At 42.3% G+C, this 14,549-nt stretch overlaps 1 protein-coding gene across 1 annotated transcript in view; it reads left to right on the top strand.

Moving 5' to 3' along the window:
- The window catches only part of LOC118102796 (phospholipid-transporting ATPase ABCA1), a 164,233-nt gene that overhangs the window by 92,995 nt on the left and 56,689 nt on the right, over positions 1–14,549 (top strand). The window contains exons 38-43 of the mRNA XM_035149312.2: positions 2,224–2,401; positions 3,624–3,739; positions 4,887–5,031; positions 10,693–10,816; positions 13,180–13,309; positions 13,624–13,744. Coding sequence (XP_035005203.1) covers positions 2,224–2,401; positions 3,624–3,739; positions 4,887–5,031; positions 10,693–10,816; positions 13,180–13,309; positions 13,624–13,744 — 814 coding nt within the window. The remainder of the gene's footprint in view (positions 1–2,223; positions 2,402–3,623; positions 3,740–4,886; positions 5,032–10,692; positions 10,817–13,179; positions 13,310–13,623; positions 13,745–14,549) is intronic.

Below are 14,549 nucleotides of genomic sequence, written 5' to 3'. Positions count from 1 at the left end.
AATCATTCATCACTAATGACCTGTTCCCTCTCCGGGTTTTGGGCCAGAGCGGAATTATCTCATTTAGAGTGATGCTCTCCTCCGCTGCGCTTCACGAGCAATTTCAATGCGAGTGATGTCATGAGCCACAAAACCGTGAAAGTGTGCAGGTGGAAAGAAAGTCGATGTTTTGCATCCGTCAAAAATTACCAGTCCACTCTCTCTCCCACTGCTTCTCGAACGACAGGCAAATAGGTCTTTTCCAATTTCCACCACCGTCTATAGAAATGGCCTGCTTCTTAATTGCTGAGGAATAGCAATGCAACTGACATAAACGTTACATTTTACCATCCAGTTGAGTTTGATGTGTAATTTAGTGGCTATCGAGTGATTTGATGCCTGCAAAAAAATATCCCATTTAAAAATGCATATGGTTGAGGTGACAAATTAATTGTGATTTGCTTCTATCAAGCTCAAATTGCGTCTCCACATTATCAACAGAAAACTGCGTGAAACAAATAACGACCTGGATGTTTTGCCCCGAGCCTCAGATTTGATAATTATCTCCTGCTTTCAGCCCCGCTGCACTTCAACATCTAAGGCTGCGCACCGAGGGAGAGCAATCCATACTGCGAAGCCATACTCCCACAGCTCATCTTTCCCGCTCTTCCATTATTAGTTAATTAGCAGATTGCTTGTCCTCGTCTTCACAGCAATTAGCCGGCTTCATTCACGCTTAGATCGTCCACATCTCTGTCCCCTACAGTGCATTATCACCCAACCAGGGCTCACGGCCCCTCGAAAAGAACCTGTTGAAACGTGGGTTGGCGCCCACCGAGGTAAATTATTTCATATTTATGTCATCTAATTGTGTCTGGTTGGCGATGATAAATACAGCTATGCAGGGTAACTTATTTAATATGCTAATTCCACAGTGGGAAGTCTTGTGAGAGATTAACGTGGGCCGAGGGTGACGATGGCGGCGGGGGTTAAAAGAATACATCCAATGCTAATTGTGCAGGCGCGACGAAGGGCATTTTCAAAAACGTAGGATGACATAAATGAAGACGAATGACGGTGAAATGAAGGTCAGCATCTCGGAGGAGGAAGGTGTAATTTGCTCTTAACATGACGGAAGGAGACGGTTATAAGTGTGGTCAACATTTTTAACTGTGCCCCTCCGTTGGCTTTATAGGAAGTGGCCTATCGTAATCTTTAAAAGCTTTTTTATTATGTACAAACAGCATTGGCGGAGCTTTCCATTAACGCATGTAATGCTTGTCTAATTAAGTCATCAATATTAACAAAATTAGGGGTATGGATTATTTCTGCAGGTGCAACAAAAGTGGTTTAAATGGATCCTAACATTGCAAAGTGATAAATCGAATGTGTTTATTACGTTAGAGCAAATTAGCCGAATGCTGTTTCAGCTCCATGCGTCGTCTGGCTCATTTCCTATTTCCACTTTTATTCAGTCATTTTTTAAATCATTAAACTTTTCTGTTGTTCTCTTTGTTGTTTTTAATATTTTTGGTGAGTAAACAAGTATTTTTTGTAAGTGTCCAGTAACAAAAACAAGTGCAGTAGCAGATAATAACAGATATGACTGAGGGACAACCTCTGTCAGTCAGACAAGCCACTTCAGTCTCCTCTTTTAAAAACACACTTTTATTAAATGGCTTTTAACTTCTTACTTTTGTTTATTTTATTACTTTATTATGTTATTACTGCTTTATTTTACCCATTCTCTTGCATGTACTTCTTTAAATACGTTATTTTACTGGAATTATTTTATGTTTCTATATCTGTGAAGCACTTTGTAAATGTGTCTTTAGAAAAATATTTTTATTCTTAGTAGATATACACCTTATATACCTTATTAAACATAACTATGCATGTTTAAACCTAAACATTATAGTCGTTAAGCACTTTCCTGTCATCTCGGCCTTGGGTCTTGTGAATGAAATGGATATCGAGTGAGAAGTGTATTCAAATACAAAGGAACCTTTGCACCTTTCAATTTCAATTCAGGAATAGTCAGGTATTTCATAAAATATATTTCATATTGTAATTCATGTTTTTTCCAGTGGTAACTGTAGGAATATTCAGAAATACATTTCCAAAACATCTCTTGAATAAACTTTAATCTCCGCTCCCACTTTCATGTCTCTTTCATGCGTGGCCCTGTGCACGGTAATAGCTCTCCAGTCAACTTCCTGTTTGCTGTGCTCTATTCAATCACAGGGCCACAGCCTCCAGCGACGTGGTGGTGTCCATCTGCGTTATCTTCGCCATGTCCTTCATCCCTGCCAGCTTCGTCCTCTTCCTCATCCAAGAGCGGGTGAACAAAGCCAAGCATCTGCAATTTGTCAGCGGCGTGAACCCGGCTGTGTACTGGTTGGCCAATTTTGCCTGGGACATGGTGGGTATCTGTTTTTCAGACTTCTGCATCACTGCTTGTTTAGGTGCTAATAAATAGTCCTGCTGGTTGAATACATTTAGGAAGTTTTAAAACATCCTACAATAGGATTCAACCAAACCAGGCGTTTGTGGCATCGGCCTCTGGTGTGATTACCTTCTATTTCACTGATATTTCTCCACCTACCGCTATGTTTTAAAAAAAATAAAAAAGCTCCATCCACTGTAATTGATGATGTAGCTTTGACACCACTTGCTCCTGGGGAAAAAAACCTTCACCTGAGCAGCAGTCATTGGCTGAGGCGTAATTATCGACAGCGGCTACCCCTGCTGGTTTCGCTCAACAGGCTTCACCGGCAGTTTCCCCGAGGCACAGTGGAAGTAAACATTTTATCAGGTGCCTTTGGTAAAGAAATGGCGTCAGGGCGCTCATCATTATGGCAGATAAATGCTGTCTGAGTGGAAGACAAATGGACCTAAGGAGCCGGTCTAATGATGCCCGCCTGAAGCTTTCTGCATTAGCATTCGAGCTCCATCAACAATAGGTATATAATACAGGAACTCCAGATCGAAAGCTCCCTTCATAGATCGGTGTGAAGTTTTTCTGTGAATGGTAATTAGATGGTTAGTTTCTTTGCTACTTTCTGTTTATTTTATATATCGTACATCATTTACCCACCAGCGGGAAGCTGGACTTATTTTTATAAAAGAGCAGACTTGGGGGGAATATTAATCCAAAGCTAAAAGATAGTTGCATTATCAGTTATCTTTATTTAGTTCTTTGGTTAAAAATGAAAACCTTGAAGTAAAAGCTTTTTCAGCCTCTTTCAATGGAACGGATTTAAAAAAGTATTATTCAATAAATATCAGTGCATCAGATAAAAACCTTTATACGAGCATTGTAAACTCTTTCAGGTCAATGCTTCACTCAGTAACCTCTTACCTCCAACAATGGGATGCGTCTCTTATTCACTGAATTAATTAGAAAATGAAAGCCTGCTGTATTGAAGTGCTAATTCAAATGTAATTTACAGATTTTATAATTACACATCGTTTTGGTTTGTTTGAAAAATGACAAAAATAAATAAATCAAGAGCTTCCAAATCTTTTGATGCGGTTATGAATGCCCTGAAATATTACGCGCAGGCTTCTACTTCTGATGAGGATGAAAACTGCTTCTTATGTCTTTTTTTAAATGTTTCCCTTGTTTCTGTTTGTTTTGATAGTGTAACTACATCGTCCCGTGTTTGATTGTGATTCTCATCTTCGTCGCCTTCCAACAAAAAGCCTACGTCTCGCCCCCTAACCTGCCTGCGCTGATTTTGCTGCTCATTTTCTATGGGTAAGTACATTAAAACAACACCATATTTCTGATATACATCTCTGATATTCGCTTTAGGAGTGAAAACAGGTTCTAGTTCTGCAGTTTAAAGGAGCTTTATGACCCTGCAATGGCCAACACAAAATTTGATGGTTATCTGAATCCCTTTCAATCTGTTGGGAGCAAAAATGATGGCTTTTATTTTGAAAATCAACACTGAAAAGACATCCCAGAGATGCTTGCAACTGCAGTTTTTTTACATACGGGGCCACTCAGCGAGGAACTGGGTTAGCTCCGGGGGGCCTGCCGAACTTCAACATGGTTGTAACACACGATAAAAGCAGCCACAGCATGGGGCCACAAACAACGCCTTAATAAAAACAGGCAGGGAAATGGGTGGAAGTGTGAGGATTATTTGTTTTTACCACACAACTCACGGCTGTAGCTTTATTATTTTTAAACTGAATTGAACATAGCCCAGAGAAACCTGCAGTAAATGTCGGAAACACAAACAACTGCCTTCCTCATTTGGCATCATCATCATCATCATCATCATCAGAAGGAGGCTAAACTATAGTCGGCAAACACCAGATGAAAAACCAAACCAAGTAGCCTCTCGCATCACTGGCCTTGAGGCAAAGTGGATGCAGCCAGAAAAATGCTTCTTATTGTCAAACACATTGTTCAGTGATAGAGAATCCAAAGACACGACCTGCTGGTGTGATTTATTTTCGAGATACAATGTTTACAGGTCAGAAACAATCCTGAAATAAATGTTCTCACCATGCAAACTGGATTACGGTTGTTGGCTGATGTTATGTGTTGTGCAGCAGAGCTTTTATGGGTCCCTTACTGCAAACGAGGCTGGTAGTACCATGAAGACTGGAAGTGAAAATTGCACGGCATTAGCTGATGCCGTCACACTAACCCAATTCAAATCAAATCAGATTTTATTTGTCTAGCTCAAATAGGCAGAAATGTCAGGGTGTGTCTCAAGTGAGAGAAGTATAATAGATGTTGCATGTAACAGAGTGCTTCAACAAAATAGCATTATCTAAAATATTAATGAGAGAGGTATATCAATGTTTGCAGCATTTATCCAAAAAATAACCTTTCGATGTTGCCTTCGTTAAGTTTATTGGAGATAAAGCTGAGTTGTTCTCTTTAGGTGGTCCATCACCCCCATGATGTACCCCGCCTCCTTCATCTTCAGCGTTCCCAGCACGGCCTACGTGGTGCTGACCTGCGTCAACCTCTTCATCGGTATCAACGGCAGCGTGGCCACCTTCTTCATGGAGCTCTATGACGATGATGTAAGTGGAATCGACACACATCAAAACACACATTCCGGAGTGGGCTGAAAATTAAGGGATGCAGATCCGTATATGCACCTTTTTATTTTTATAGAAGATGAAGTACTGGTGAAATATAGCAGCACAGACGGCAAGGGCTGCTTAGCAATTATATTTTGAGGCTGTAGCAGTGGATGTCTAATTGACTTGAATCATAGATAAACGCTCTGTGTTTTCAAAGCAGATGCTTTCATACGTACGTGGGTGGAGTGTGAACCCACCTGGTATGATTTTTTAATATATTTCCTTTATCCTCTCTAGGATTTTTTCAAAGGAATTATTTTCCCTATTCTCCTTAATGTTTAATCGTTTGGTGCAGAATTGGGTCTTCGGAGAACTCTCCTCATCCATCTTTCAGCAAGTGTTCATTTTAACTGCGAGCTGCCTCAGTCTCCGGGGAATCAAAAGACAAAGACACTCAAAAAAATAAGGAAAAACGAGCTGGAGAAGAAATGGAGAGCTTAGTTTGGAGAGGAAGAGAGGGAGAGGGCGATGTTGACTTGACAGTCATTTTACTTTTGATTGGAGCTGAAATCATTATTCAATCGTTTTTTTAAAAGTGTTTAAAGAAAGAGACATTGGTCTTTTCTGAAAATTTAATTTGTGTAACTAAGACTCTCGAGCAGCAGAACTTCTTACAGGTGAAGATAACTGGAAGAAATGATTGACTTTTCTTTTCCAGTTCGAGTGATTGATTATTATTTGCGCTATTACCTCAACTCACCAATCAGACACAACAGCGCTTCACTCTCCGACGAGCCACTTAAATATCAGATTCTTCATCAGAATGTCTCCCTCGACTCTAATCTGACACTTCAGATGGAGCCTGTTCAGACTTCTCCACTCGTTCTGTCCTGTCCTCGCCTGCCCCGACTTGATGTCTCCTCTGGCGCCACGCGGCGACGGCATGGGACGTTTTCTGTCTCCTAACCAGGCTGCCTCATTTGCATCCTGACTTTGTTATCACCAGCATTCATTATCAGTTTGTGTTTTGGGCGCGTCTCCCCTTAAAGAAACCCATTGTTTCCATCTCGATGTCTCTGCACGCTCTTTATTTATTGATACGGCGTTCGTGGAGCATATTACTCATAAAGGGCGCCGCTGGTGATAATTTAATGGACAGCATGTTGCCCACGGGCAGCGTAAAGGGACAGATTTATGATGCACTCCTCTTGTCCGAGGCATTAGAGACAGAGATAGTGCTTCTATGAGACTCGACGGGGACACGGGTCCATGATAATTCAGGTGATCTGACTCGATTCCGACGCTGATAAGAGAACCTGACGGATCGACATCAATCACCAATTCTCCGGGTTTCCACATGTCCCCTGTACTGAGCAAAAAAAAACCTTCACTACATTTCTAACACACTTGAGATACAGTGATGCTTGGATGTTCCCGCAGTGAAGCAGAAAGGGAAGACTCTTCACTTGACAGCTCAATCCGGTCGGCTCCTTTTCTTTTTGCGACTTCTACCGTTTCAAAGCTTTGTCTCATCATGTGTAGACTCAGCAGTGATATTAGTTAAACAATGTCTCTCCAAAGCAAAGCTGCAGACTCCACTCTGCTCCCTGTTTTAAAACACACGGTGAATCCAGATCCCTTTTGGGCAGAGCAGCATTTTCTTCCAAGAGAGGAAATAGCAGGAGTGAGAAGGCAGAGCTGCCGTGTTGCAGACTCTCTGCCCCAGTTTTGTCTCGAGACGAATGGGAGATTTTCTCCCCCCCTCAGGACTGTCCAGCTCCCTGTGGATTGCATCAATCCCAGCCTGCCTTGTGTGCTCGAAGCAGAGTCTGAGTCAATACCTCCACCACGTGCCACTCAGAGATAACCACAGGCACAACAAAGATTTTGCAGGATAAAAGTAAAGGTGTGGCAAGATGACCACATACTCCCCTTTGGAGTCTTGCAGTCAATTTTGAGAGGGTGTTTTAATGTAGACATGAAAGAAAGTAGGTCTATCTTGTGTTCCTTATAACTGAAGCAAAAGCCTAGTCTCTTAACCTTTCATTTCCAGAAAATCTGATAACCAAAGAACAAAGTTAGCAAAAAATGCCTGAATTTGCCTCTTCACAGCCTTCCTGCTTTTTCGCAAGCACAAAAAAATCATGAATACTGTCTCCTGAAAACGCCTAACAAGTCTTTGACTCGCGGTTGAAGCCGCATTCTGTGTCCGTCTGCTCTCATTGTGATTCGCGGCATTATGAATGAAGCCCTGCTCTGGGAATAAGCACAAGTAGCGATATGGGTCAGATAAGCGCCGCGCAGACCGTACCACCTTCAAAAGCATTTGAGAGTGATTTATGAGCACACAACGCAAACGCAAGGGAGGAAAATTGTCCAGCGTTTTATCATCCGCGGCTAAGAGCCTCTCACGTCTCCTTGATGAACACCCAGTCAAGAGAAAGATGTGTTATTTCGCGTATTGATCTCAAATTAAGTCTCGCTTTCTTTGCATTCCTCCGCCAGACGGACGGCTCGCCAAGGTCACAGCTACTGTTTATTTATTTGACTTGCTCTATCTTTGCAGAGGCTTAGTGTTGGATGTAAAGAACAGTAGAGCCTTCAACAAATCCCTAGATGTACGTCTGTGTGTGTGTGCGTGTGCGTGCACATATATTTGCCAACAGCGAGGGGATAAAAATATGTTTGACATGAAATGCAGGCAGGTAAGTATAGAATGTGTTTAGTGTCATCTCCCTGTGAAATTCCTCTGCCGCTGTGACATGCAGCTGTTTAATACAAATCAGGCCGACTGACTGTCACGAAACAACAAACACACACGGCAACTGGATAAAAGTCACCGTGAGAAACTGGCTCCAGCTCCAACTGTTCATTACAAACGTTGATATTAATGATCCCTCTGCTCCACACCTCCCCTTACTTTTTTTAAATTAGATATAAAACTTTCGGCATTTTAAGATGCAATTTAACGCGCTGTTGTTCTTTATTATCGTGATCTTTAGGATTTAATCCTTAAAGTCCTGAACACTGACTCCACGGCAGAATTTGAATAGATTTTTTTTTTCCCCGTGTGAAGTGTGATTGCACTTTCTTTGTACCCTGCAGTCGGCCGGCGAATGTGTAAATGCAGATAAAAGGGGAGATGAATTGGAGTTGAACACATCTAAAGGTTTGCTCAGACATCATGACCAATGAGGTCTTTTCATCGCACGCTCGTATCTGCCAGAGAGACACAGGACCACAGACCAACTACCAATGCAGAGAAATGATCTGACTTATGCATGTGTCCACTGGTGATGTTGGACAGTGAGAATATCATGTTAGATAAAATCTCTTTGACACGGCCGCCCTTGTATTTTATGAATAGTAATGCGCGGGTTAAGTGTTAAGAAAGACAAGAGCCTCCCACGTGAAATATTGATTGTTTTTTAAATTGTTTTGTTACACAAAGTCAATCAAGAGGAGACTGAGCCAAAGGAGTTTATACGATATCAGAATAAGTCTGAGGCGCGAATGTGGGTGAACATTTGGAGCTGATGTGATGAATTTCATTCCATATTCCGAAAACTGAACAAAGGGCTTTGAAAGGTTGAAATCTATCAAATCGTTTGCAGCCTTCTGTTGAAGCCTTGTATAATGTGTTGACAGGCTAAAAAAAACAAATTTGTCTTTTCTTAAAAACTGCAGCACACAGACATTGAAACTTGAGTTTTGAAAGGCTGAACCTTTATTCAGAAACTTTGCAGATGTACACCTGCACTTCTCGTACAAACTGTTATTGTTATGCTTAAAAACCCGTTTTTCAGACACGTTTGCGGCCTTGTGAATCACATGTTTTTTTTGTCAGGGCTCTCCTGCTGCTCTGATCTCTCAAACTCTGAAATGGCATGATATTCCCATAGTAGTTTTGGCATCTTTCTGATCAGCTTTGCTCATCCCTCCTCTACTCGGATCACGTGGCAGAAGAATAAGTAGAAAAAAGCAAATACGCTGGTTTTAAGCTACAACTTGATAATTAGAAAATAATCTGAGAGCTAGGTGTGAAGGTCAATACGACTGTGTCACACACATGTCCGCTACAAGCTTAAAGAATGGAAACAGGTCTGTCTCCAGCTAACATCATCTGCCTCCAGCTCACTAATTAACACATTATATCTTGTTTTTGTTTCTGTAGGAAAGACAATTAGCTGTTTTATGAGGGGGGTTGTGTGCTGGACTATTTTTTGGCCGTAAACACTTTCTGCCCAGACAACCAGCAACACAAGATGTAACATGTTAATTAGTGTACAGATGCTGGCGGGCAGATATTGGGCTTGTTTTCTTTCCCACTTCCCAGAGCTCAGACTCAATATTTATTGTCTAGATATGAGAGTTCATAATCTTCTCATCTAACTGTCGAATACGCGTGTTTTCTACATGTCAAATTGTATCATTAAAAAGTAGACACACATGCAGTAAAAGTACTTTAATTTTGGCATCGGTATAGTTTTCAAGGCTGAGAGTCATTCGGCTGCGTGCACTCCTCCTCAGCTGCCTCCTGAAAGCTCGCTCGGTGAATCTAATAAATCACCGAGCATCCGCAAATGAATCCCGCGACGATAATGGCCATCATCTGGAAATCTTGCACACAGCTTTAGCAGAACGCACTCCTGTCCCCGCCCCACCTACTCCCCTTGCTCCGGAACGCCCCAAAAACAGAAATGATGAATTTATACAGTAGTCTCTCCCCATGTGTGCGAAAGCTTTGAAGACTATGCCGCAATGAACCCGAATGCATAATGCATGAACTTGCCTTTGAACGCCACGCCGTGCCAAATGTAGTAATATTTTGTCTTCCCCTCTTCCTTCCCTTCTCCTCTCTTACCCGTACACTCACCCTCCCTGACTTACTGTCCTTCTGTCCTTATTTGAGCCAATTTCACACAGGCTCCTCCATCGTGTCTCCATCTAATTATTTCTTTTGTGTTGAGCTAGGACGTCATTGAATCATAATCAGTGGCAGGAGGAAAGCGAGACAGGGACAGAAGAGTTATGCACCAGTGTGAGAGTAGTTGTATAAGTGTACCTTGTAAAAAACAGTGAGGCGATAAGCTCTAGCTTTCTGTTTGTGAGTACCTGTCGCTTTTTTCTTGTATATCGTATCAGGAAAAGAAAAAAAGACGACACACACACACACAGAGCGCCTGTAGGTGTTTTCACGTGTCTGTGTTGTTTCTTTGGTCTCTGGATGCTCCCTTCTCCCCCCGAGTGAGGATTTTAAAAGGAAGAACATCTGCTTACGCGGAATCTGTTTGTGTTTGTGCGCACACCGTGTGCATCACCTCACAGATCACACAGTGTGTTCCGTAATGTTTGCTCAAATTTCACCATCATGAAGGTAGATGAACTTAGATGCCTCTGTGCCTCCCCGGCGCCCCGCAACACAACAGCTCCCAGCATGCATAGGGAGTACAGGATGTTTGTTAATTATCCACACTTGCATCAGGGCACTGCACGCCATCTCCCAAACCTCTCCAGCCTCTGGTCCTGCTGATTCAAGGCGGCTAGACGACATATTAAGCTTGTGCCGGCTAATTCACAGTCATAGCACAGCTACTCAGAAGGTTTTACATGACATTTATTTGTGCATTTTGTGTGTGTGTGTGTGTGTTTCAACAGAGCGTCTCCAACATCAATGACATAGTGAAGCAGGTGCTGCTGATATTCCCACATTTCTGTCTGGGCAGAGGGCTGATTGACATGGCCAAGAACCAGGCAATGGCCACGCTCTTCATCAGCTTTGGTAAGACGCCACCAGCACTATCGCATTATATATAATCACTGAGGCAAATAAATATTCGTTTTAATTTCATGAAAGTCGTGCTACGGTAAAAGAACATCAACCTTTCATGTGGCCCTGTTTACACAAGCTAAATCTCACGCTTCAAAGTATGCTTTTCTTTCAAGGGAAAACAATATGTGCTTGTAAAATTCCTTTCAACAGGCTTTCAACCTGCTCCCACACACTTTAGCTAATTCTGTGTCAGCATCTCTGCTGCTGTGTTATGTGGAACCGACGCTTCGCAAAGATCGGATCAGGAAGACTCAGATCTTTCAAGAAATGTGTCATTTGTCAAAGTGTGAAGATTCCGACTGGTACAGATCAAAACGCATGATCAAATCAACACCGCCGTCTGTGTTTTAAAGGTTAAACAGAATCTGCATCTGCCAACATGTTGATGAAGCAAATGTTTGATTACAAGCGAGATGTATTCCTTTTGCTTCTATTGTGAACTTTGTAAAGGGCTTTTGTTGTCATGATAATTATTCTCTGCAGATTTTAAATTGCATTAGTTTTAAGGTTGTGCGACTGGTGCATGCGTCTTGTGTGTACAGCTTCAAATTATATGTCGTCAGTTTTTCAAATATTTGGTCAAAATGATCAAACTAATGAATTAGAATTTAGAATTGATGACAAATCAAACTATTGGACTATTGGACTATTGGACTATTTCATTGCTGAATGAAAATCTAAAAGGGACATAAAGACGGCAATGATTTCTGTCCAAGAAATTTCAAATCAACCACAGGTGGCGATATAGACAAATGTCTGAACCAGATTCCTTTTCAATCTGATAGTCATTGAGATAGTTGAGAAGTGTTGGACCAACAAACTGACAAACAACTAGAAACTGTTGTCCGAAAACATTCTCCTTTCGCCAAAATCAACTTCATCCCTCTCGTTAACCAGGTAATAGAACCTCAAACACCACTTAACCAACATAACCAGTAAGGCCAGTCTCACACCTCGTCTAGTCGTCTCCACGTGTGTTAAATTTAAACAGGCGATGGGGTGAAGAGCGGAGCGGGGCTGCTGGAGGTGGAGCCCGGCTTGAGGGGGCCATCAAGAGGCAAAGTGGCACATGAAAGAGGAAGAGGAGTCGAGTCTGTGGAGAGATGGAGCAGGAAATAGTGGTTTGAGGAATCATTTGCGGCAGTGGCGGAGAGCGCGGAGAGAGAAAAGCAATCACAACTTAAAAGGGCTAGTGTGGAGAGGGGCTATTTACCAGAGAATGAGACCAAAAGCGCTTTTCGTTTTTCTTGTCTCCTCACTCCCCCCACCCCCATCAGAGTGGAGGACTGTAGAAGCTGAGAGGAGGAAAGAGGGAGAGCAGAATGGAAAATGATTAGAGTGTGTGTGGGGGGGGGGGGGCTGTCACCGGTTTACTTACATGTTCATTAGCCAAAAGAGGCTTCAACATGAAAAGTACAGCATATCAGCTCTTTCCTCATATTACACAGGTGACAGCATTTATTTTTTTTTATTTTTAAGGCTAAGTGGCATTTAAACTGCTGGCTCTCAACACTGAATACATCCCAGGAACACTTCAAAGAGCTGACACATTCCACCTCTCCTCTAACTTTTGACGAGGGTGTATTTGGCTGGCCATGAAAGGAAATACTCATCTGGCAATTCGTTTATTGTTTTGACGATGTTTTTTGCTAAATTATTCTCTGAGCTTGTAGATAAGGGCTTGAAATTAGCGTGAAATGACACACGGTCATAATGCTTTTAATTACTTGAACTTCTCCTGTTTAAAAAATGGTTTATTATGTGAGAGCCAGTGGCCAGAGGCACTGTGTTTTCCTGTTGTCTGTCTGTTGGTATGTGCGATGCCGTGTCTGTCCACCCGTCCAATACTTGTGAACACGATACGAGGGAATTGCTGCAAATTTGCTGCACGTTGGATTCAAGGATTAGCTAAGTAGATTTTGGTTGTCAAAGGTCAACATCACTGTGACCTTGTGGACGCATTATCTAAAGAATGCCTCAAGAGACTACTTTCTAATTTGGCTCAAATGTTCACTTCCAATCGCAGATTAACTCAGTAGATTTCGGTGGTTAAAGGTCAAAGGTCAAGGTCGCTGTGGCCTCACAAAAAAGGTGTTTTGCCTCTTGAGAAAATATCTTCAGATTTTCACCAGTTGTCACTTGGACTCAAGCACGAACTGATTAGATTCCATCGGCCATAGGTCACAGTGTCCTCATGACTCTGGAAAAATAATGTATGAAACCTGAAGCTGCCCTGATTGGTAGAGACATTCAACCATAGGGTGGTAATTCCAAATGACATAGTTTTCCCTCCTTTCTACCTTCTTTATCAGGGGAGGACCGTTTCGAGGATCCACTCAGCTGGGATATGGTGGGAAAGAATCTCTGTGCCATGTCCATCCAGGGAGTTGTCATGTTTGCCGTCACAATCCTCATCCAGTATAAGTTCTTCTGCAAACCGAGGTAAAAGTTTTCTGTCAACTAAAGCTTTGTCAAATTTAATTAACTCAAGTTGTTTTAAAAGGAAAGAAAACAAATCCTTCAGTCTATCAGTCGGATCACTCTCATATTCTCCTCCGTTTGAATTAGCAGTCCAAAACCGAGGTTGCCATGGAAACTAATGCCTGGGCTTCTACTTCCACTGCTTCTACTATTTATGAAAATTGCAGAGATTGTTTCGCTGAGCTTAAACTTTGACCAGGATAATTTCTCCTGCGAGTTCATGTTAATTGAAATGAAGGGTGTTATGCCAATTGTGGTCGACTTCTCTCTGCCAGGCTTATTTCTGGGAAGTCATTATCTGCAGAGGAGGAGGATATCGATGTTGCACGGGAGCGTGAGCGAGTGTACGAAGGCAAAGCCCAGAATGACCTCCTGAAGATCTGTGACCTCACCAAGGTACCGTGAACTTCATTTTTGCCTCCCTGGTTGTTTTCTAACATTACCCAGTAACAACCTACACCATTAGTAACTTTTTAAAACCTCTCTTTTAACCTTTATTTAACCTGGAAGCCTCTTGAGATACATTAGTGCTTTTACAAGAGAGACCTTTAATTGTGAATACTCTCCATCATGGCCATGAATGTAGGAGTTTTTTTTTTTTAGTAAAGTGCACCTGAGAGAAAATGGAAAAGACAGGTTGTTTGCAAAGCCTGCAGATCTGAACTTTCATCGCAAGTGGGCATGAAAACCAGACAAGACTTAATTTTTAGGGATGTAAAGGTCGGTGCTCCTTTACACCTTAGTTCTTATTCCAGTAGGGGAAGTCGAGCGTGCTGTGAGAGTGTCTGCCTCAACACTGTCGAGATTAACGCTTCATCCATCCCCAGATGTTCCCTCGCTGCAGGCGCCGCGGCAGCGGGAAGTGTCACCGCAGCTGCCTGCAATGCAGCTCCAGTGCCAACAGCTGGACAATCTAACAGCCTTTTGCTTCTTGCCACCCTTCTTCACTCCTTTACTCGCTCGGTCTTCTCAGTCTCACCAAACTTAATCCGTCGCTCATTGCTCATGAGCGCAGACGTGCACTTCGCTCCCAAGGGTAATTACTAAACAAGCGCCGGGTGAAACACTTGGGTGGGTAATGTGTTACACATCATCTCACAAGGTGAAATGTTCACTTTTCAGGGGAAAACTTTTTTAATACACTTAATCCCTCCAAAACACATGTACTCTACTGTAAAATACAACTCTGAACAGTGCCAAA

Source organism: Hippoglossus stenolepis, chromosome 23, assembly GCF_022539355.2.
Source record: "Hippoglossus stenolepis isolate QCI-W04-F060 chromosome 23, HSTE1.2, whole genome shotgun sequence".
Lineage (NCBI taxonomy): Eukaryota > Metazoa > Chordata > Actinopteri > Pleuronectiformes > Pleuronectidae > Hippoglossus > Hippoglossus stenolepis.
Note: the sequence above shows the minus strand (reverse complement) of the source record. Positions and strands in the feature narration are given on the sequence as shown.